This window comes from Ceratotherium simum, chromosome 35, assembly GCF_057802395.1.
Source record: "Ceratotherium simum simum isolate JZ-2026a chromosome 35, ASM5780239v1, whole genome shotgun sequence".
Lineage (NCBI taxonomy): Eukaryota > Metazoa > Chordata > Mammalia > Perissodactyla > Rhinocerotidae > Ceratotherium > Ceratotherium simum.
The window spans coordinates 17,677,583-17,699,867 of NC_141934.1; the positions used below are offsets into that span (position 1 = coordinate 17,677,583).

The 22,285-nt window shown below is 47.2% G+C and overlaps 1 protein-coding gene across 1 annotated transcript in view; it reads left to right on the forward strand.

Moving 5' to 3' along the window:
• Positions 1–22,285, forward strand: part of KSR2 (kinase suppressor of ras 2) — a 402,219-nt gene that overhangs the window by 321,803 nt on the left and 58,131 nt on the right. Inside the window, exons 11-14 of the mRNA XM_087424142.1 lie at positions 10,170–10,338; positions 18,042–18,083; positions 18,737–18,809; positions 21,882–21,930. Coding sequence (XP_087280268.1) covers positions 10,170–10,338; positions 18,042–18,083; positions 18,737–18,809; positions 21,882–21,930 — 333 coding nt within the window. The remainder of the gene's footprint in view (positions 1–10,169; positions 10,339–18,041; positions 18,084–18,736; positions 18,810–21,881; positions 21,931–22,285) is intronic.

The following is a 22,285-nucleotide window of genomic DNA, read 5'->3' on the forward strand; positions in this document are numbered from 1 at the left end:
CCCTCCCTCCATCTCTGACCTCTCTTTCCATGCCTCCTCACCAAAGCCCGTATGTTCTTTCTCTCTCATGCTTCAGCCACCATTTTTACTACCAGATCTCAGTCATTCACCATCTGGCTCCTTGTGGCAACATCTTAGCAGTTAAGAGCTTGGCCTCTGGGGCCGGCCCCGTGGCTTAGCGGTTAAGTGCGCGCGCTCTGCTACTGGCGGCCCAGGTTCGGATCCCGGGTGCGCACCGAGGCACCGCTTCTCCGGCCATGCTGAGGCCACGTCCCACATACAGCAACTAGAAGGATGTGCAACTATGACATACAACTATCTACTGGGGCTTTGGGGAAAAAAGGAGGAGGATTGGCAATAGATGTTAGCTCAGAGCCGGTCTTCCTCAGCAAAAAGAGGAGGATTAGCACGGATGTTAGCTCAGGGCTGATCTTCCTCACAAAAAAAAAAAAAAAAGAGCTTGGCCTCTCAATTCAGGCAAACCTGGAAGCCATCCTTGGCTTCCTGCACTTACTAGCTGTGAGACTCTGGGCGAGTAACTTTATCTCTCTGAGCCTCGGTTTTCCTGTGTGTAAAGTGGGTGTGTTCCAGTTAGCTACTGCTGCACAGAAAAGCCACCTCAAACTTAGTGGGGCACAACACCACCCTTTATGCTCCTGGAGTCTGTGGGTCAGGAATTAGGAAGGGGTACAGTGGGGATGGTTTGTCTCTGCTCCATAATATCCAGGGACTCAACTGGGAAAACTCACACAGCTGGGGGCTGGAATGATCTAGAACAGGGATTGGCAAGCTAAGGCTTAAGGCCAAATTCAGTCCACCACCTGTTTTTGTGACTAAAATTATGTTGGAACAAGCCACATGCATATTGTCTATGGCTGCTTTCTCACTACAGGCGCATAGTTGAGAAGTTATAGCAAGACCACTTGGCTCACAAAGCCTAAATATTTACTGTCTAGCCATTTCAAGAAAAAGTTTGCCAACCCCTGATCTAGAGGCTCCTTCACTCACATGTCTGGTGCCTGGGTGTGATGAGTCAAAGGCCAGGCTCAGCGTAGACTCAACCAGAGCATTGACATGTGGACTTGCCTTGTGGCTTGGGCTTCCTCACAGTATGGCTGCTTCAAGGTAGTTGGGCTTCTTACATGGCAGCTCAGGGCTTGAAGAGAAACTATCTTAGCAAACAAGGTAGAAGCTGGATGTTTTATGACATTACGTTATAAAAAGCCCATGCATTGTCTTGGCTTGTCACTAGCCAAGCATTGGCAGCATCAATTCTCCTGTACTCTACTGATGGAAGCAGTCACAAGCCCACTCAGATTCAAGGAGAGGAGGTGTAGATCCCACCTGTCGACGAGAATAGTTCAAGGAGTTTGTCGCCATGTTTTGAAATATCCATGGTGGGTAATAAGTGCACCAACCTCAGAGGGCGGTGGTCCTGAAATGAAATAATCAACATCAGAGCACTTAGTGTAGTTCCTAGCACATGGTAAATGTCCAGAAAACTCTAGCTACTATTATCAGCTGAAGTCTTGGGTTTCCAATCAAAATATCAGGTTGTGTCCACTTTTCCTTCGTTATTTGCAAAAGATATAGGTCTTCAGGAGAGGGGATCCCTACCTCTGGGAGGTGTTTAGGGGGCTTGATGGGTGAGGCTCCTGGGAAGTAACTGTGCATGCCTATAACCCATCCTTTCCTTTGTGACGTCCTGAGGGGCGAGCTGCTCAGAGCCATCTCGAGAACTTTCTCTCTGTCTTTACAAGTACAATGAGCCTCTTGGTGTCAGATGGGACAGGAACATGGGTCAGATCCATCAGTGACTTTGACATTGTTCTGCTTGTCTGCCAGCAGGAGAATTTGATAAGAGAAATAAATTAACCTCTATTTAGAAAGTGGCTTTGACATGAAGGTGGACAGGATCTAACACAGGGCTGGGTTATTTTTTCCCCTTTCTCTTCTCACTGGCTTCACGCAGATTCTTTTTGTCAGGCAATGATGTGGTTAGTGCAATAGATTTCGGAGCCAATTTGGTCTGAAGATTTCCTTTTCATTGCTCTCTGTCTCCTCTCCTGTCTAGCTCAGTCAATCCAGCTTCACAAAAGCCCAGCTTTTCCACCCAGCATAGTGGTTAGATTGTGCATTTTGGAGTCACATGGCCTGGGCTTGAAACTCAGTTCCTTCATTCGCTATGTGACCAGACAAGATCTCTCTGCCTTAGTTTCCCCTCTGTAAAATGGTCAGTATAATAGTAGGTGTTATGGGGATTGTGGAGAGGATTAGACACAGTGATACATGTAAAGGATTTAGTCCAACACTGGTATGCAGGGCGTAAAATAGCTTGATAAAGAAGACGGAGAATGAGGAGGAGGAAGGGGGCAGAGGATGAGTAGGAGGAAGAAAGAAGAGGAAGAAGGGGGAATGGGAAGAAAGAAGAAGGAAGAGGAGATGGAGGAGGAGGAAGTGGAGGAGGAGGAGGAGGTGGAGGAGGATGGAGAGATGGAAGAGACGGAGGAGAAGGGGAGATGGATGGGGAGATGGAGGATATAGAGGAGGAGGAGGAGGTGGGGGAGGATGGAGAGATGGAAGAGATGGAGGAGAAGGGGAGATGGATGGGGGAGATGGAGGATATGGAGGAGGAGGAGGAGGTGGAGGGGGATGGGGAGGTGAGGGAGATGGAGGAGAAGGGGAGATGGATGAGGGGAGATGGAGGATATGGAGGAGGAGGTGGAGGGGATGGGGAGGTGAGGGAGATGGAGGAGAAGGGGAGATGGATGAGGGGAGATGGAGGATATGGAGGAGGAGGTGGAGGGGATGGGGAGGTGAGGGGATGGAGGAGAAGGGGAGATGGATGCCGGGAGATGGAGGATATGGAGGAGGAGGAGGAGGTGGAGGAGGATGGGGAGGTGAGGGAGATGGAGGAGATGGAGTGGGAGAGGGAGATGGAGGAGGATGAAGCAGCAGCAGCAGCATCTGCCAGCTCCTTAGGGGACCAGTCTACAACCCCTGTGCTTCCACATCAAGGCATCAAAAGCCCCACTGGCAGTGGCATCTGAGGCCGAAGATCTGCCTGCTGCGGTGAAGCTATTTGAAGTGGCTGTGTGCTGGCTTGCTCTTCTCAGTTGGTTGCAAGGAACAGAGACTCATTAGGCTGGCTCAGCAAAAGGAGTTTTCTATTGAAAGGATGGCCATGGGGCAGTAAGAGAAAGGGAAATCACAGTTCGGGAGCTGGGCCTCATGAAACTAGACGTGGAGGATAGTCTTACTCTCAGGCCAGCTCCTTGAACCACTGGGAGACCATGGATCCTGCTCCTGGTCCACCGTCATGACTGTGACTCAGCTACTCCTTGTGAGTCTGCTCTGTCTGTTACTGTTGACTGATTTCCTCAGCCCCTACTCTCATCTTTTCTCTCCATCATCGCTTCTGCCAGCATAAAGTTCCTACTCCTCATAACCTCAGCGTATTTGTTTTCTGGGCCGTTGTGGCTCCTCTGTTCTCTTTGAACTTCATCTTCTCTCTGCCTTTCCTTCTAATGCTTTTCGCTATTCTTTCTCTTGGCTTAGCTCATCTTTTTGTTCCATATCATAGGTCACTGACCAGCTGCCATTATTCCCCGACCTATGGTCCCATGTTGGGAGTGGGCTATGGAGGTCACAAGACAAGTATGGCTGTTTAGGACTGTCCGTTCACTAAAGTCTATTGGGTTGGAGGGTAGGGACACTTTCCTTAGGAAAAGCCCATGGGAGAGGCAGTTACTGTCACCACCATGTCCAAATCAGTGCACGACTGGGTGAAGGGGGAACCTGAGGGATGAACATGCTTCTGTTTGATTCCCAGAGTCAGATGTGAATTTCTTACTACTTGATACGACCTTGTGTTTCTGCTTCTGGGCTGGAAGTTGGGACCTGAGCCACTAACTCTCTGTATGACTCCGACAAGTCACTCTCCCTCTCTGAGTCTCAGTGTCCCCATCTATAGAATGAACGAATGGACTAGATGGTCTCTGAAGGATGTTTCCTTGCTCAGAAAGAGGAATTATGTCATTAGCCCTTCCCTGCACGATCTGGTAGAGTTGGAGTTTCCCTCTGATGGATCACAACCTCCAGGTCCCATTGGGTCACAGATCTGGGTCTGATTTGAAGAAGGATTCTCCCCTCATATTGTAGCAACTCTACCAGGGAAAGTGGACACCACATACAGCTCTCTCTTTCGATGATTTGTTTATTCACATTAGCCCTGACCTACAGAGATGAGAAAGACATAATTCCCACCCTCAGGAAGGTAGAGATAATCCCTTCTTCCATAAAGAAAATTCCTCCTTCCCTCCTACCCTTCATCTCTCCTTCCATCCCTCCTTCCTTTCCAATCATTCATTATTCATGGAACATTTATTAGCTACCTCTTATGTTTTTGTGTCTGTGCTAAGTTCTGCAGATTCCAAGATGAATAAGACTCAATCTAGTAGGAGGAGAGAGACCTTCTTCCTCCCTCCCTCTCTCCTTCTCTACATCCCTCCAACCCTCCCTTCCTTCATTTCTTTCTTTCTTTTTTCCTTAATCTAGCACACATTTATTGAGGGACCACACTGGGCATATTGCTACGTACTGAGAATAGGGAGCTCCTAGCCAACAGGACGAGACAGACAAGTGAGCTGCGAAGTGACCATGTAGAAGCAACAACTGAAACTAAGGCAGTGTGCAGGTCTACCCCAGGAGTGAACGATGTGCTTCACCTGGTGGAGTGGGAGGTCAGAGGAACTTCTCAGGCGGGGAGAGATCTGAGCTGCATTTTGAAGAAAAACAGGCATCTTCTAGGCAGGCTAGGACAGGACTGGACAGATATTCCAAGTAGCAATAACAGCATGTCCCAAGCCTTGAAGATGTGAAATGGCCTGGTTTGTATTGGGAACTGTGGGCCATTTGGTGACTGAGGTGGACATTGTAGGCGTAGGGGTGGGGTGAGAGAGGGGTAGGTGATGTAAGCCCAGCTCCAGCCTGGATGTGTGCATCATGGACCAATGTTTTCATTTCAACATGCACCGTCATTTGAGCTTGGTCTATATGCCAGTTCCTTCCCATGGGACACCAGTTTTAGCACAAGCCTTTATAGTTTTTCAACTGCGATAATGACCATCTTTTTACAGAGCATCTATGGAAACGTTTTGAAATTTGCCAGTCTGTGAGTAGAAGTTCAAAGAGGAGAGTCTTGGTAGGGTGGATAGATGCCTGATGTTCATTTCCCTTATCCCTCAAATGACATAATCAGTCCCTAACTTCCTTTAAAAGCCTCATGTGCCCATTGGGGTGAGTGAGAGCTTCTCTCCATGTCACAACCCAGCCACATAAATCTCAGCCCCACATGTCACTGACATGTACTCCTTACACTAACATATCTGTTGCTGTGGAAATGTAATTACCATTAGATAATTTAAGATAAACTGAGAAGACTGGCCTCTGGATGCATTTCTGCTAAAATCAGATCAGAATTACCTCCAAGGTGGTCTTGCCTGGCAAGTGGCTGGAATTAACTGGATTATGACTTTGCCTGGAATAGTAGGACTATGTCCAAGTGCTCAGGTCTCCCCTGCCTTTCACTAGGGCTTAACTTTATTTCTCCTCCACTGGGTCAGAGATCATATTGGTGGGACCCATTATTCCAGGTAAAATTGTGTAGCCTGAGAATGCCAGTTGTCCAAGGAATGGGTGTACATTTCTCTCTCTACACAATTATAACCAAGTCTCTCCATTTCTCAGAGTCCTAGTTTCTCCCTCTGGAGATAACACCCATCTTGCAGGTTTGCTGTCAGGATGAAATGAACTAACAAATTAAAAGGCTTCTAATTCCAGGAAGGTGGAGTAGATGTACTTTTCCCTATTCCTCCTGCCTAAGTACAGCTAAAAACCCTGGACATTATATATGAAACAAACATAAGAAGACTGAAAGATGGTGAGAAGAAGGCAGACTAGCTAGGGATCTCAAGACCCAAGGAATGGTGGTGAGTTTCTTGAGATTTCCTTTGGCCTCATATATCCCAGATATGAAGTTGATGAATCTGGCTGCATGGAAGTGCCAATGGGTGAAGACAAAAGGAACCCCAACAAAAGCCTGTTCTCTCTGTCAAAGACCAGGAAAGGGATAGCTTAGCAAGAAAACTTTTACCCAATAACCACTCTACCCCAGCCAAACACCACAGAAAAATCTGTTGCCCTACCCCTACCCCCCCAAGTAGAGAGTCTAGACTTCCACTGTCACCAAACTATAACCTGGCACCCCAGTCCCCCTGCCAGTGTGGTGTCAGAAAGGCTGAGTAGGGAGAAGGGACTTTCATCCCCACTGGTGGTAATGAGCCCCCTTCACTGGGCAATGATGCAGCACCCCTACCTGAGGAGGTGGAGTCAGTTCTGGCCTAGCGAAGAGTCAAGACTTTTACCACCACCCATCATTAACGAGGCCACCTCCCCAACTCCTTGGTGGCAGTGGAGGCTGCATGGAGAGTAGTAATCAGACACTTCAGTTTTCCCAAAAAGAGTGGTATCAGTGGAGACCTATGGGGGGAGCTGGAATTCCCACCCCCACCTAGCAATAATTAGGAACCCCTGCTGCCTTCAATTGCCAGGAGAGGCAGAGTGGGGAACCTAGGCTTCTACCCCGACCTGGCGATAACAAGATGGGACCTCCCCTTTCCCTGCTAGAGCAGTGTCACTGGAGGCCAGCTAAAGCAGAAGGTCTGAATAAGATCCAGAGTCTCACAGCATAATACCCAAGTGTCAGGTTCCAACTAAAAATCGCTCCTCATACCAAGAGCCAGGAAGATCTCAAACTGAATGAAAAAAGACAATCAATAGATGCCAACAATGAGACAAGTGAGATTTTAGAATTATCTGACAGAGTTTTAAAGCAGTCATCATAAAAATACTTCATAAAGCAATTATAAACATTCTTGAAACAAATGAATAAATAGGAAATCCTTGCAAAAAAATAGAAAGTCTCAGCAAATAAACAGAAGATATAAAGAAGAACCACACTGCGATTTTAGAATATACCATTAGAAAATATAGTAATCAAAATTAAAAACTCAATGAGTGGACTCAATGATGGAATAGAGGAGTGGGGAAAGAATATGTGAACTTGAAGACAGAACAGTAGAAATTACATAGTCTGGGTAACAGAAAGAAAATGGACTGAAAAAAATGAGTAGAGCCTCAGGGACCCTTGAGACTATAATAAAAGATGTAGTATTGGTGTCATCAGAGTCCTGGAAGGAGGGGAGAAAGAGGGCAGGGCTGAAAAAGTTCTCAAGGAAATAATGGTCAAAAACGTCCTAGATTGGGCAAAAGACATAAACTCCTGTTTCTATTTTTCTGATTAGGAAACCAAGACACATACCATATTCATGGATTGGAAGACTCGTAGTTAAGATGTCAATTCTCCTTAAAATTGGTATACAGGTTTAGCGCAATTCCTATCAAAATCCCAGCAAGAGTTTTCTTTGTAGATAAAGACAAGATTATTCTAAAAGTTATATGGAAAGGCAAAGGAACTAAAATAGCTAAAAACAATTTTGAAAAAGAATACAGTAGGAGCAGTCTACCTGATTTCAAGACTTATTATATATTTACAGTAATCAAGACTGAAGAGGATATACAGATAGCAGGAAGCACATGAAAAGATGTTCAATACCGTTAGCCGATAGGAAAATGCAAATTAAAACTCCAGTGAGAATCACTACAGAATGGCTAAAATAAAAAATAGTGACAACACCAAACACTGACAAGGATGCAGAGAAAATCCATCACTCATATGTTGCTGGTGTAAAATGGTACAGCCACTCTAGAGAACAGTTTGGGCATTTTCTTTAAAAGATAAACATGCAATTACTATATTATCCAGAAATGGGACTCCTGGGCATTCACCCTAGAGAAATAAAATCATATGTCCACATAAAACCTCTACTTGAATGTTTATAGCAGGTTTATCCACAGTGACCACAGAGAGGAAACCACCTAGCTGTCCTTCAGTGGATGAATGGTTAAACAAACTGTGGTACATCCGTATCATGGAATACTATGCAGCAATAAAAAAGAACAAACTATTGATGCATGCAACAGTTTGGATAAATCTCCAGAGAATTATTCTAAGTGAAAAACAAACCAATCTGAAAAGGTTATATACTATGTTATTCCATTTATATAACATTCTTGAAATGACAAAATTATAGCAATGGAGAACAGATTAGTGGTTCCAGGGGTTAAAGCTGGGAGGGAGCGGTGATGAAGAGAGAAAGGAAAGTGGGTATGGTTATAACAGGGCAACATGTGGGATCCTTGTGGTGATAGATCTGTTTTGTATCTTGACTATATCAATTAAATATTGTACTATAGTTTTGCAAGATGTTATCATTGGAGAAAACTGGAGAAGGATGCACGGGATCTCTATTATTTCTTACTACTGCACATGAATCTGCAGTTATCTCAAATAAAAAGTTTAATTGCAAAATAAATACTGTCATCAACATAATAGCTACCATTTATTGATGACAAAGTGCCTTTGCCCAGTGCTAGGGGGCTAGGTACATATATAGCCTTATTTAAACTTCATAACAGACCCAGGAGGTGGGTATTCTTAGCCCATGGGAAGGGTAAGGAGAGACTGAAATTCACAGAGGTGAAGGCACTGATGTGGAGCCAGTGTGACTGAGTGAGAGTGGAGTGGGCTCTGGGAAGGTGACATGCACAGCATGGGCCGAGCACCCATTGGGCATCCAGAGGGAGAATGTCCATTTCTCCTCCCCGCTTGCTCTCCTATGCTGGTTGGTGTTTGCTATGCCGACTCTGGAATTTGGCAGGTAAACACACCTGTTGACAAATAACCAGACCACACAAGGCCATCCTCGGGCACCTGGAACCAATCCAAGTGATGGACCACTGAGTGAGTCAGGGACCAAGTGACCACTGTCCTGTGAGTGAACAGATCAAGGTGTCCCTGAGAACTCAGCAATGCTGGCTTTGAGAGACAGGAATCCCTCTTATCTGATGTCGAGGTTTGCTAGTATTATTCCCATTTTATGGTGGGCAAAACTGAGGAATGGAGAGGTGAAGCATGTTGTCCAGGATGCGTGGGGAAGAGGTGGCTGTGGGATTTGAATCTGGGTTGGCCTGACTCGGGGTTCTGCTTGTATTAGTTTCCTGGGGCTGCCATAACAAACCGCCACAAACTGAGTAGCTAAAACAACGGATGTTTCTTCTCTCACAGTTCTGGAGGCCAGGAGCCTGAAATCAAGGTGTTAGTGGGGTCGGTTCCTTCCGGAGGCTCTGAGGGAGAATCCACTCCATGCCTCTCTCCTTGCCTCCGGAGGCTCAAGCAATCCTTGGCTTCTGGAAGCATCAGTCCATTCTCTTCCTCCATCTTCACACACCCTTCCCCTCTGTGTGTGTCTCTCCTTCTCTGCTTCTTATAAGGACACTTGACGTTGGATTTAGGGCCCCCCTGATCCAGGATGATCTCCTCTCCAGATCCTTACCTTCATTACCTCCGCAAAGACCTTTCTTCAAATAAGGTCACCTTCTAACGTTTCGTTGGACATGTCTTTTGGGGGATACTGTTCAACCCACTACACCGCTCCTGACCTCGTCCCCACCAGGGCCGTTCTGAAGGTGCACATGTGGATTCTGTCTTTGTCTTTGCTCTAGAGCATGTTCCGGGGCGAAGAGAGGCAGTGCTGGTTCCAACTGAGATGCGAGGGAAGATGCTGGAGGCTCGCTCTCACGCTCTCTCTTGAGCTGTCGGGCTGTTGATTCTTTAATAAACACTCAGGAGGAGAGGTGTTAGGATGGGAAGAGCACTCTGGGCGCCTTGGTGTGGGACTTTCCAAAATCAAAGCGGCACAGGGAGCGTGGCTGCCACCTATGTGTCTTTCATTACGTGGTGACCTTTCACTCTGGGGTCCAGACAGTGGACAGGAATTTGACTGCAGAAACTGTTCCTTCCACAGCTGGATGCAACCCAGTGGGGATGAGGAAGCGGGTGGGACTTTGGAAGGATCTGGTGGCTGAGGACAGGGCAAGAGCGGCTGAGGATGCTGGAGAGGGGGAGTCTCTTCCTGCTCAGCTCACTCTCGCTGCTGTGTCTCCGCTTCCTGCCTGTCCCCTCACCCTGCCCTGTTTTCTTTCTGCAGGACCACATCCCTGTCCCTTACCAGCCAGATTCTAGCAGCAATCCCTCGTCCACGACGTCCTCCACGCCCTCCTCGCCAGCACCCCCTCTCCCACCCAGCGCCACGCCGCCTTCTCCCTTACACCCTTCCCCACAGTGCACAAGGCAGCAGAAGAACTTCAACCTGCCAGGTACCTCCATGCTGGGGAGACGCGAGGGGTACAGCGTTGGAGGGGCAGAGATTAGGGAGGGCGTCGGGTTCATGGCAGAGTACCTTAAAGGCGATGGGTTGGAGGCATGTGGACTGAGTCTTACCACGTGCAGGGCAGTCACCACATGTTACATTATTTGATCTTCAGCCACAAGGTAAGTATTATCAGCTCCATTTTATAGATGAGAAAACTGAGGCTCAGAGAGGGAAAGGCACTCTTAGAGACTGTCTTTGAGTAAGCAGCAATCCAGTATCTCCGCCGCAGTCTAAGTCCCAGGGGGACTCGTCTGCTCTGGAGCTGGCAGTTGTCATATGAGCGAGATCGGTTGAAATTGGCAGCAGAATCCTGTGCCGAGGATCTCGGGGGCCACGCACCTGAGCAGGGCTGCGTTCTGAGTCTTCCTCCAGACATCAGGACAGGGCTCTGAATGAGAGAGCTGGAGTCCTGGATTCAAATCCAGCTCTATCATGTTCCTGCCCTGTGACCTCTGACTTCAGTTTTGTCACCTCTGAAAGGATATAGGTGGATGAAAGGGCCTGGAAAGTTCTTCCAGCTCACAAATTCCAGGGCACTAAGCTGCTGACCTGAGATTATGTGCTGGGCTGTGAGATGTGGAGAAGTCACTCAGGAGATGTTTTGGCTTCTTGGCCTTCTTTGTCATGAGACTTAAGAAAGAGATCTTTCTCTGCTCTCCGGTGGGACAGACCTAAGAGTCTTCCCACCCCTTCCCGGGCCCAGCCCACCTCCTGTTCCAGGGCCCCAAGGATGTTTCCAGCTCAGCCGTATTGGCAGCACCACAGCTGACTTCAAGAGGGAGGTTGGTGGAATGAGGTCTGGCTTGGCCATTTGGAACCACAGTCTCAGTCTGTATTGTTCAATATGGTACCCACTAGCCACATGTGGCTATCTAAATTTAAATGAATCAAAATGAAATATAGTTAAAATTTTAATTCCTTAGACACTAGCCACATTTCAGGTGCTCAATAGCTACATGTGGCTAGCGGCTGCCATATTGGACAGCACGGGTATAGAACGTTTCCACCACGCAGCAAGTTCCCCTCAACAGTGCTGGTCTAGGCTGATTTCCTCCTGAGCTAGCAAACTCACGCAGGGGGACAAAATCCCAGGTCCTCGGCCGCGGGTCACACCTCCAAGCCTAACCAGCCCTGAGTGAATGTCTGGGAGGTGAGCGGAGGCCCGTTCCCACATCTGAACGACATCCAGATCCAACCACCCATTTAAGGAAAAGCTGATGATGTCATCTGCCCACAGGTTTTGATCTGGGCTGTGTCCTTAGGGATGGGGTGCATTTTGAAGTCTGTGTCATTGGGAATTTTTGTTAAGTTCAAGTCTGAGGCAGCCTCGTATCTGCCTGGTGTGGGGGCCACTCGCCTGGCAGCCACCAAGGACCATCATGTGAGTCACCGGCTAGAATCATCTCAGTAAGTTCCCCCGAGTCAATTAGGCAAATTGCCTAGCGTTTCCACAGACTGAGGGCTCCCACCACCACCGCTGGTATCGTGCATTTCCACTTCTCTGGAAGGGGTGATGGAAAAAATACCCTTTGACACCCCATGACCCCCCAAAATTGGGGGGAAGTGCGCTTGGGCGCTTTCCTAGAACTGCTCCACCCCTCTGAGACACTCTCTTCGGGGCTATTTTCCCTGGAATTGTTCGTCGTTTGTTTATGGGCCAGGGCCTGGGAAAGAACCCGCTTAAGAGAGAACTGTTCAACAAAGCGCCCCAGCTCTTTTTGCCCCTAAAAGACTCTGCTGGCATCTTTAGATGAGAGACCTGACTCACCCAGAGTGATCAGTGTGTCACTTAGCTCCTTCATTCCTTCAAGTCAGAGTCCCCAAGGAGGGCTTCTTGCCAATTTCCTGGGATAGTCTGCCAGCAGATCTGTGCCTATGCCATGGCATGTCATGACACTGTCCTGGCCCTCTTTTGGGTAGTGGGCTAAGGGATCCTTTGGGGACAGCACTTTAGAACAGCAGTTAAGAGTGTGGGCTCTGAAGCCAGGCTGCTTGGGTTCCAATCCCAGCTCTGTACTTAATATCTGCCTGATGTTGATCAAATAACTTACCTCTGTGTGCCTCTGTTCTCTCATCTGTAAAATGGGTATAATGATAGTACCTACTTTGTAGAATCATTGAAGGATCAAACGTGATCATATACATATGAAGCTTAACAGAGTGCCTGTCTCCTTGAAGAGCTCAACAAATGCAAGCTATTTTCATGATTATTACATAAATACAAGAATAAAAAATTGCTGTGGCTCCCATTTTGGGCCTTTCTCATCATCACTGCTAATTAATACAGGCTTAACCAGAATGGTGGAAATAAAGATGAAATCCCCACGTACCCTGGTGTTGGGAATATGAATCAAATTGAACTTTTGGGGAAGGCAAATTTGGCATTGTCTGTTAAAGTTTTAAATGTACACTCCTTGGACCAGCAATATCACTTCTAAGAATTTATATATAGAAAGTCTTGCACAGGGTGCAGGGATTTGTGTGTAAGGATTTCATGGCAATAGTGAAAAATTTGGACTCAACCCAAACACGCATCAAGAAGGGAATGGTTGAATACACTGTAATATATCTGTATAACCAAATACTCAGTTGCTCTTAAAAAGAATGGAGCAGCTCTCTGTAGATATTCTGACATGGAAAGATGATCCATAATGTCTTTTAAGTGGAAAACTAAGTGATTTGCAAAGCAATTGGTATAACATCCTATTTATTGTAAAATAATTATATATATTTGTATATGTATGTTTATATGTGTGTATATATATATTTGTATATGCACAAAAAAGTCTGCAAGAACTTCATGGTAGTTTCTAAGACGAGGAATTTTATGCGCTTCTATAATGTAGCTATATTCTATATAGCTACATTCTATAATAATAACAAGGAGCGTGGACCAGTTTTATAATTGAATAATAAATAAAATGCGATGTTGAAATGGAATACAAAATAGGACCTTCCAGAAGGGCAGCCAGATCTTCCCTCTGTCTTAGGCAGTATTAGCAGAATTCTCCCAGGGTGACAAGTACCTGTCCTGTTCACACAACGCCCTAGTCACCTGTCACACTCTTGACTGCGAGCCTCTGTTGATGGGAAATGGAGCCTCTGGCTATGGTTCCCTGCCAGATGTTGAGTTTTCTGAAGACTATTCAAGCTAACGCCTAGGCATATCAATGTCTCCGGCACTGATTGATCTAGAACATTCTTGTCCAAAAGGGGCTGTGGAGTTAACAGGCATCTGGCTCACTTGTTAACCTCAGGACACGTGAAGGAAGAGTTTTTAGTTAGAAAACCAAGTGTGGCAGGCACAGGCTCGGTGGGATTTCTGACTGTGCTCTGCCAGTTGGGTTGACCTTCTTGTTCTCTGCCATTCCCTCCTGAATCCTGGTGCCGTGTTGCACATGGCAAGTGCAGGATGGGGTCAACGGTGCTGTGTGGACCAGCAGACCTGGGTTTGGATCCCAGCTTTGCTCCTTTCTACCTCTGTGGCCTTGTGTTCGGCTCTGACTGTGTTTAGGTCTCAGTTTCTCCTCTGTAAAATGGGGCTAACGATGCAGGCTTGTGGGACATGTGCAGTGGCAAGATCCATGAAGGGGCTTTGTAAGGGATTTTTGTGTGGGTTTCTGAGACTGCAGTGTTCAGATACCTTCTGCTTTCTTTGGAGCCACCTACCGCCATCTTGACACACACAAATATACGCACACACACACATACACACACTGCAGGAAATGGCAAATTCTAATGGCCTAAAGGAAGAAAAAAGGAGGCAGAATCTGCCTTTGGGAGCCATTGCTGGATTCTGAGCTCTCGCTTGGGCTGGGCCATTGGGCTCATGAGAATGTTTCGTCCCTTTCAGAATGTCCCACCCGCCATCACCCTGCCCCAATTTATGTTCAACAGTGCTCCTCATTCCCTGCCATGATCTTCTTCATTTATTCACTTGTTTAATGCCCGTCTCCTCCATCAGAGTGTCAGCTCCATGGCACTAGGAAACATGTCTGCTTCATTCACCACCCAAAGCCTAACACATTGCCTACAGCTGAAGGCACTAATTAAATGTTTGTTGAATGAATGAATGAGTGAATGAATGACTTGAAATTCATGCACTGCGGAGGGCTGCAGTTTTCTCTCTTCAAATTGTCTTCTGGCCCTCAGACTGCTTTCTTCCATCCATTTCCTTAACAGACATTTATTTAGCATCTGCTGTATACCAGGTGCTATATGAGGCACTAGGTATGGAGCAGTGCACGAACCAGACATGTTCCTGTATGAGTTTGCTGCTGCTGCTGTAACAACTTACCACAAGCTTAGTGGCTTAAAACAGCAGAAATTTATTATCTTATGGTTGTGGAGGTCACAAGCTCCAAATCAGTTTCACTGGGATAAAAATCAAAGTGTCAGCCGGGCTGGATTTTTCTGGAGGTTCTGGGGAAGAATCCATTACCTTGCCTTTTCCCAGCTTCTAGTGGCTGCCCACATTCCTTGGCATGTGGCCCCACATCACTTCAACCTATGCTTCCATTATCACATCTCCTTCTCTGACCCTGACCCTCTTGCCTTATAAGGACCCTTGTGATTACATTTAGGGCCCACCTAGAGAATCCGGGATAATCTCCCCATCTCAAGATCTTTCACTTAGTCATACCTGCAAAGCCCCTTTTGCCATTCAAGGTAATGTATTCACAGTTTCCAGAGGTTAGGATGTGGACATCTTCGGCAGAGGGGGCATTATTCTGCCTGCCACCGTCTCCGTTCTCATGGAGTTTATAGCTCAGTGGAGAGACAGGTGTTAACCAAGCAGACATACTTATTGAAATAGAATTATAAATTGTGATAAGTGCTAGAAAGGGAGAGAACATGCTATGAGCAAATTCAAGAGGAGAACAAGTTTGTGTGGAAGGGTCAGAGGCAGCTGAGTTCTGAAGATGGAAGAGAGTTGTCCAGGCAGAGAGGGGAGCACGTGCAAGGACCCTGCCACAGGAAAGAGCTGGAAAAATGTCCCAATGGCTCGAGTGCCGTAAATAAGGGAACATGGCACCAAGCGAGACTCAGAGAGCTGCAGGGGTGCAGCCTGGGAAGGCCTTGTAGGGCGTGGCAGGAATTTTGATTTTATTTAAGACACATGGGGATGCAATGGAAAGGTTTAGGCAGAGGATGACTTAATCCTTCTTCCTTCCTTCTAGAAGACCGCTCAGGCTGCTCTGTGAGGAGCCTTAGGGAAGGAGAGGGGGCTCCAGAGTGGAAGTGCCTTCAAAGTGGCCCGCTTGTCTCTGCCCTCCGGTCACCTGAAGCCTCGCATTTCCTGAGTCGTCTTCCATGCCAGAGAGCAGGAGCCACTCGGCTCTCCTGAGCAGGCCACTCGGGTTCGTCAGCTGCCCCTTGGGGCTGCTTCTCTCTGGTGTCGTTTTTCTGAGAGAAGAACAGGGCTCACAGATGCCTTTCCTCCTCTTCTGACACTCTGTCCGTTTCTGTCATTGGGAACCAGCTGTTCTCCAGCACACGGAGGGGTCGGGGAGGGGTTGGCTCTGTGCATGGAGGCACTTGCTAGGTGTCCCATTGCCTGACACCTGTCCCTTCTCAGAGCAGTGCTTGCTTTCCAGTGCCCAGTCCCTCCTCCTTAAAAGAACCTAACTGCCAGCTAACTTTTTCTGCAGACACGGAATCCCCCGTCCCAGCTGGGGAGGGAAGAGATCAGCTGAGCCTCTTGAGAACCCCGGGTAGTTTTTCTTTTTTAATTTTAGCCCCTAGTTGACTAACAAAATGTCTGCACGCAGTGAACAAACCTGGGTTGTGTAACAGAAGAAAGGTTCCTGAAATCATAGAGGTTGGGTTTCTTTTAAAGCTTTGCCCTGTGACCTTGAATGAGTTGCTTCCCATCCTGGGCACCTCGTGTCCCAGCATCAAAAATGCATCCATTTGGATTCCAGCTCTCTGGGGTATTTGGGAATTCCTCTGCTGAAAGAGAGTTGATTAATTCAACAAACATGAGTTGCACACCCACTGGTGCAAGATACCAGACCAGGTCCTTGGGATCTGTATATACCAGGACTTGATCTGTATCCTGGGAGAGTTTATAAGTCAATTCCAACCTCAGGGGCAGCTAATGACTTAGCTGTTGAAACTATCCAGTTGTCTCTTAATTATAAATCATTCTTGTCTGTTAGTTGAGGGAGCTTAGAAAGATGTTGGCTTATTTGTCACAGCTAATACTTATTCTGCACCTACTGTGTACTCATCTCACGTAATGATGAGCTCGGCCCTATGAGAGAGAGACTATTATTATCCCCATTTTACACACGTGGAAACTGAGACCTGGAGAGAGTTACCCAAGCTTTTACAAGCAGCCAAAAGAAGAGCAAGGGTTCATCCCTACAGGATCAGCTTACAGATCCCAGCTCAGAACCACTATGCTAATTCTTGGTGAGCCAACTCCCATTGTAGCTTGTCCCTGAATGTAATAAGATTGTTTCTGGAAGTATATTCACCAATGCAGACTCATATCTGACCCCATCCCTGCTCACTTCCTTTGCTTTGGAGTATAAAGCTCTGTGTGACCTGTCCACTGCCCCTGACGCCCCTTGGACCCCCTGCTCCAGGCTGTCCATCACACTGGCATAAGTGGTAACATTAGAAATCTTGAAGATGTTTGGAAAAACTGGTCTCTGTTGAGTGGACTGGAAGTAAAAAGAATTATAAGAGAATCAGCAGTGAAGTTGAGGCAACTTCTTTTATATAATTTTTTCCCTAAATTTAGAAATGAATTCATGCTTGTGGAGGCAGAATAATGGTCCCCCAAAGGTGACCACGTTCTAATCCTGGGATCTGCGAATGTGTTATATGGCAAAAGGAACTTTGCAGCTGTTACTGAGGCTCTGGAGGTAGAAAGATTACCCAGGAGTATCTGGGTGGGCTCTAAATGTAATCACGAGGATCTTCATAAGAGGGGGACAAGAAGGTCGAAGACAGTAGAAGGTGGTGTCAGGATAGAAGCAGAGTGGAGTGATGGGGCTAGGGGAGAAGAAATGCAGGCAAGCTCTAACAGCCAGAAAAGGCAAGGAACGGATCCTCCTTCAGAGCATCTAGAAAGAACCAGGCCTGCGGACACCTTGATTTTAACCCCTTAGGACTTATTTCAGACTTCTGACCTCCAGGCTACAAGAGAATAAATTTGTGTTGTTTTAAGCCACCAAGTCTATGGTCATCTGCTATAGCAGCAACAAGAAAACTAATACAATGCCCAATGCAGAGAATTTGGAAAACATGAGAAACTTGTAAGGGTTTTTTTTTTAAGCCACTGTAATCAACTCTGCCTAAAGGGAAAAAAAATTAATATTTTAGATTATGGCTTTGCAGACTTTTTCTGTGTGTGTGTTCTTATGCGTTTAACACAAATGAGATTGTGCTCAGGATGACTCTCTGAGTTGGGGTGCTCTGTTTCAGGGAGCCTCAAATGGGAGGGTTGGCTTGGATTTTAGAGCTCTGGTTTCTTTATACATGTTCTCCGTCCCTTGGAATTCGGGGTGTCTGCAGAAGTCTGGAAACTCTCAACGGTGAACAGAGAACCACATGGTGGCTGTGGGAGCCCAGTTTGGTACCCAAAGGGACCGCTCTGGGGCGGCACTCACTTTGATGTTTTCTTTCTTTTGCAAGTGTCCCACTACTACAAATACAAGCAGCAGTTCATCTTCCCAGGTGAGTCGCCTGTGAGCTGAGCCCCTTCTGAGCAAGCCTGCTGAGGAGCGGGAGCTGCTGGAATGGACAGGGGAGCATGTTGCTGGGTGCACAAGCTCAAAGGGGGGATGGAATCACCAGACCCCAAGATAATGGCGGATGTGGGAGTGGAGAAGGAAGAGGTGGGAGTCCCAGGGGCGCAGTGGCACCAACGAGGCCCCAGGGCACAGCAGAAAGGCCTGAGAGGGTGGTCTGCGTGGAAGGATGGGCAAGATGGGGAGGGGTCCAGAGCCACATGGCAAGGGGGAGATGGTCAGAGGGGCTTGAGTTGGGCACTGGGAGACGTGAAACCCAGTGGTCTCATCATCCCAAAGGGAACTCGGGAGTGAGGAGGATTCAGAGATGGCCAGTGGCTGCTTCAGGCCAGAGGCTCGGGGGTTCTGGCAGCCCTTAGGCAACAATGGGAGTTTTGTTCAGGATGTCATCTAGAACACTAGTGCATCTGAGCGGGTGAAGTTCAAGTGGTCCAGGAAGGGAGAGAGGGGAAAGGTCAGCCCCAGGGACCCATGATGTGGGGAGAAGTTGCTGGCTGCCAGCATCTCCCGGGAAGCAGGCTTTGGGGGTGGTTGTAGACTCCACCTTTGGTTTCTGACTGTCTAATCTCTGGCTCTTAGATGTGGTGCCAGTGCCGGAGACACCGACCCGGGCGCCCCAGGTCATCCTGCATCCGGTGACCTCGAATCCAATGTAAGTGAGACAGAGATCTCCTTCCCCTGCCCTGGCCTTCAGTCTGCTCAGGATCCCTCTCTTCTTTTATCCTCTTCCTGGAATCGATGGAGTGGCAGGCAGGGGAGAAGTACCAGGGGGACAGAGGGACATAGGGAATGGCTCAGGCAGAGAGAGGGAGAATGTGACAGCCCAGGCAAGAGAGGCATCGCTGGCCCCCATGAGTCAGCTCTGCCTTGTGTCCCTGGCCCTGCCTGTCAAGTGTGATTTCCGGGGGCCAGACCGTTTCCTTAGGACCCCCAGATTCTCCTATGATCAGAAAGACAACTTCCCCAGGCAATAGCCAGGGCTTATGAAAGGGCAATTCTTCTGCGTCATTGTCCCCCTTTTAAAGAGTATAATTTAGGTTTGTACCAAGGATCAGCAAATTACAGCCTATGGGACAAATCCAACTTGCCGCATGTTTTTATAAATAAAGTTTTATTGGAACACAGCCACGCCCATTTGTTTACAATGCACTGTCTATGGCGGCTTCCAAACTACAACAGCAGAGTTGACTAGTTGCAACAGACTATATGGCCCATAAAGTCTGAAATATTTACTTGGACCTTTACAGAACAACTTTGCTGACCTCTGGTTTATGCCATTATAAAAGTAATATAAGCTAGTTTTGGAAAATTTGGACTAATTCTGTAAAAAAAAAAAAAGGAAAAATAATCACTTATAATTGCACGACTCTTAGAAATTTGATGTGTGCTCTCTCTATTCATATTTTACATATTTGTGATCCACGATACCCACAATTTCCATTCTGCTTTTTTATCCCTATTGCTGTAATGTCACATTTTTATATTATTCCAGACTCTTTATACACATTGTTTTTAATGGCTGTAAAATGTCATATTGATGTAGAATAATTTCCTTGTTTCTGGATCTTACATCTTCCCATGTTTCATTCTTGTAAACAATGCTGCAACAAACATCTTTGTGCGTGGCATCTTTAGCATCCTTAGGATACAGACCCTCTTTCCAGGTGGTCTATTGCTTGTGCAGCGGAAGTGAAATCACCTTCCTTAATTTAAATTTTCTTTGATTGTGACCATAGTCTGGGGCACCCTGGGGAGCTAGTTGCAGTTAAGCTGGTTTTCCAACTCCCGTTTTCGCCTACTTGGTTTTTCTTCTGGCTCCCCTGGCTGCACCATCCTTTCTGAGTGGTGTTATGGACTTTGTTAAAGACCCAAATGATACATCTCTGAAATCAAAGGAGCAGCAATTTGCCGGGGGATGTTGTGCTGACATCTAGCTCCGGATCATTTCTCTGCCGCACATAAACTAATTCCATGATTTGTGCAAGACGAACTCCAGGTTATTAACTGACAGTCAGGGAGTGCCAGGGAAAAAGCAGAGTCAATAACTGCCCTCTATCTGCTTAAATGTGCCTGGAGTGATGGGAACTAACTCTTCGCAGAAGGGAAATAATTTAATCGCCTGGCTGCTGTAACCACGCCTTGATGCTAGCCGAGGAGGGCTGCCCGTTTTGTTGGGTGTGGGGAGGGACCCCAGCTTCATTGTTCCACCCAAACCTCCCCCAGGGCGTCGAGCTCCCAGCATATCAGCCGTCATAGTGTGGTTCCACTCTGCCTACCCAGGCTGTGCTATAAATAATTGGTTAATACAATGGCAAATGCCACTTTGTGACCGACCCTTCTGTCTCCTTCTTTTAGTTCTTACAGTCTTACAGACTCCCTCTCCCCAGGAGCCCCTCCTGCAAGTGGATTGACTCTGTCTGCAGGTTCAACAGCTTCCTGGGGTCTGAGGGTCAGGACAGGGGGGGCCTCCCAAATGAGGAAGTGGGTAGAGGGAATCTGCCAAGCTTCTGCTGGGGGAGTAGGAAGGGCACATGGTGTCCTTTGTGATTCCTTCCTCCTACAAGTTCCAGCTCTTCTGTGCCTTCAGCAGCCCAGTTACTATAAACACATACACATGCTCTACTCTAAAAACACGCCCCGAGGAAACACCTCGAGCACACACTGTGCCCCACATCCCCATCGCATACCACGCACTCGGACACTCCCCTCACACCCCAATCCTCAATTACACCATCAACATACAGCCTGTCCAGTGTGTACACGCAACTCACATGCACACAGAACAGAGCACAGAGCATATCCCATAATACCCACACAGTACTCCATATATACTTAGTACTCACACACACAAACACATTGTGCTCCCCAGCGCCCACTCCCGGTATGTTCCCATACTTAGAACACACCTGCAGCTCACGAGCTTATGAGTGCATCACATACACACCATCACATACACACACACGCACACGTGTGTCTTCTAGTCTCCCTTCGTCCTCCTCATTCTCATTCCACACACCCTGATTCAACGTGGTTGGCGTGACTGGTGTGATTGGTCCATCTCAAACACTGGGAACTTTCAAATACATCCAGTAATCCTCTGCCCTGAGAATTTCCATCACACTCCTTTTATTCAGTCCACACCTAACTTTCAGCCCTTGTCACTTTTAGCCTTTCTGCACAATATCTGTGCACTTGCTTTAGTCTCTTCAGTAGTAATAGAATATTCCTTAAAGTCAGAAGCCAAGCCAGTTTCAACTCTGTATCCCTCTAGGGGCCTAGCACTGTACCTGGCACGTAATTCTAGTCAAAGGAATGAATGGGTAAACAAACAAATGAACACTAAGATCCTTCCAGAAGTTTCCGAATCTCAGTGTACTTTAGAGATGTGATTAATTCTTTCCTAGCGAACACCTAGAGCTCTGAGGATTCTTCCACCCATGGCATTTAGGCCAATTTATAAGGAAGCGGCTAGATTAGTGGAAACGAAAGCAATAAAGAAAAATGACTCCGAGCAGCCCAGAAAATCTGTTTAAAACAACGTCCTTGCACACTGCGTCTTTATGGCGAGGTTATGGATTATTTCAGACACAAGCGTTGAAGTGAAATTCAAGAGAAGGGCTTGGTGGTTAGGACACTCATTTGGGGACTCTTCGTACACGGATAAACTTAATATGTGGACCCACCTTTTCACCTGAGGGTCACATTTATTTTTCTTTCTTTAAAGCTTGGAAGGAAATCCATTACTTCAAATTGAAGTGGAGCCAACCTCGGAGGTGAGAACTAGAGAGCAATGAAGCAACTTTTTCCAGGGGCTGCCCAGAACTTGGCAAAGCCAATTGGTATCCGGAGCCAGGATGTCAGGAGTCTTTGAGGACGCAGAGGGCTTGGGGCCGGTGGGGAGGGGGAGGTGGCCCTGCCTGATGGATGTTCTAACTCCGGGACAGCTAACAAGTGGTGGCCCCTCCGGGCCCCGAGCCTAATGGGCCGTTCTGTGGTATGCATCACGGAAAAGCAAGTTGTACGGAAGTTGGCAAGCGATTTGCATTCTGAGTTGAAAAACCAGCTCAGGGCTGGGTGAATACCAAGGGGGATGTGCCCCACTGCCTTCAAAAGAATACGGGGGAGGAG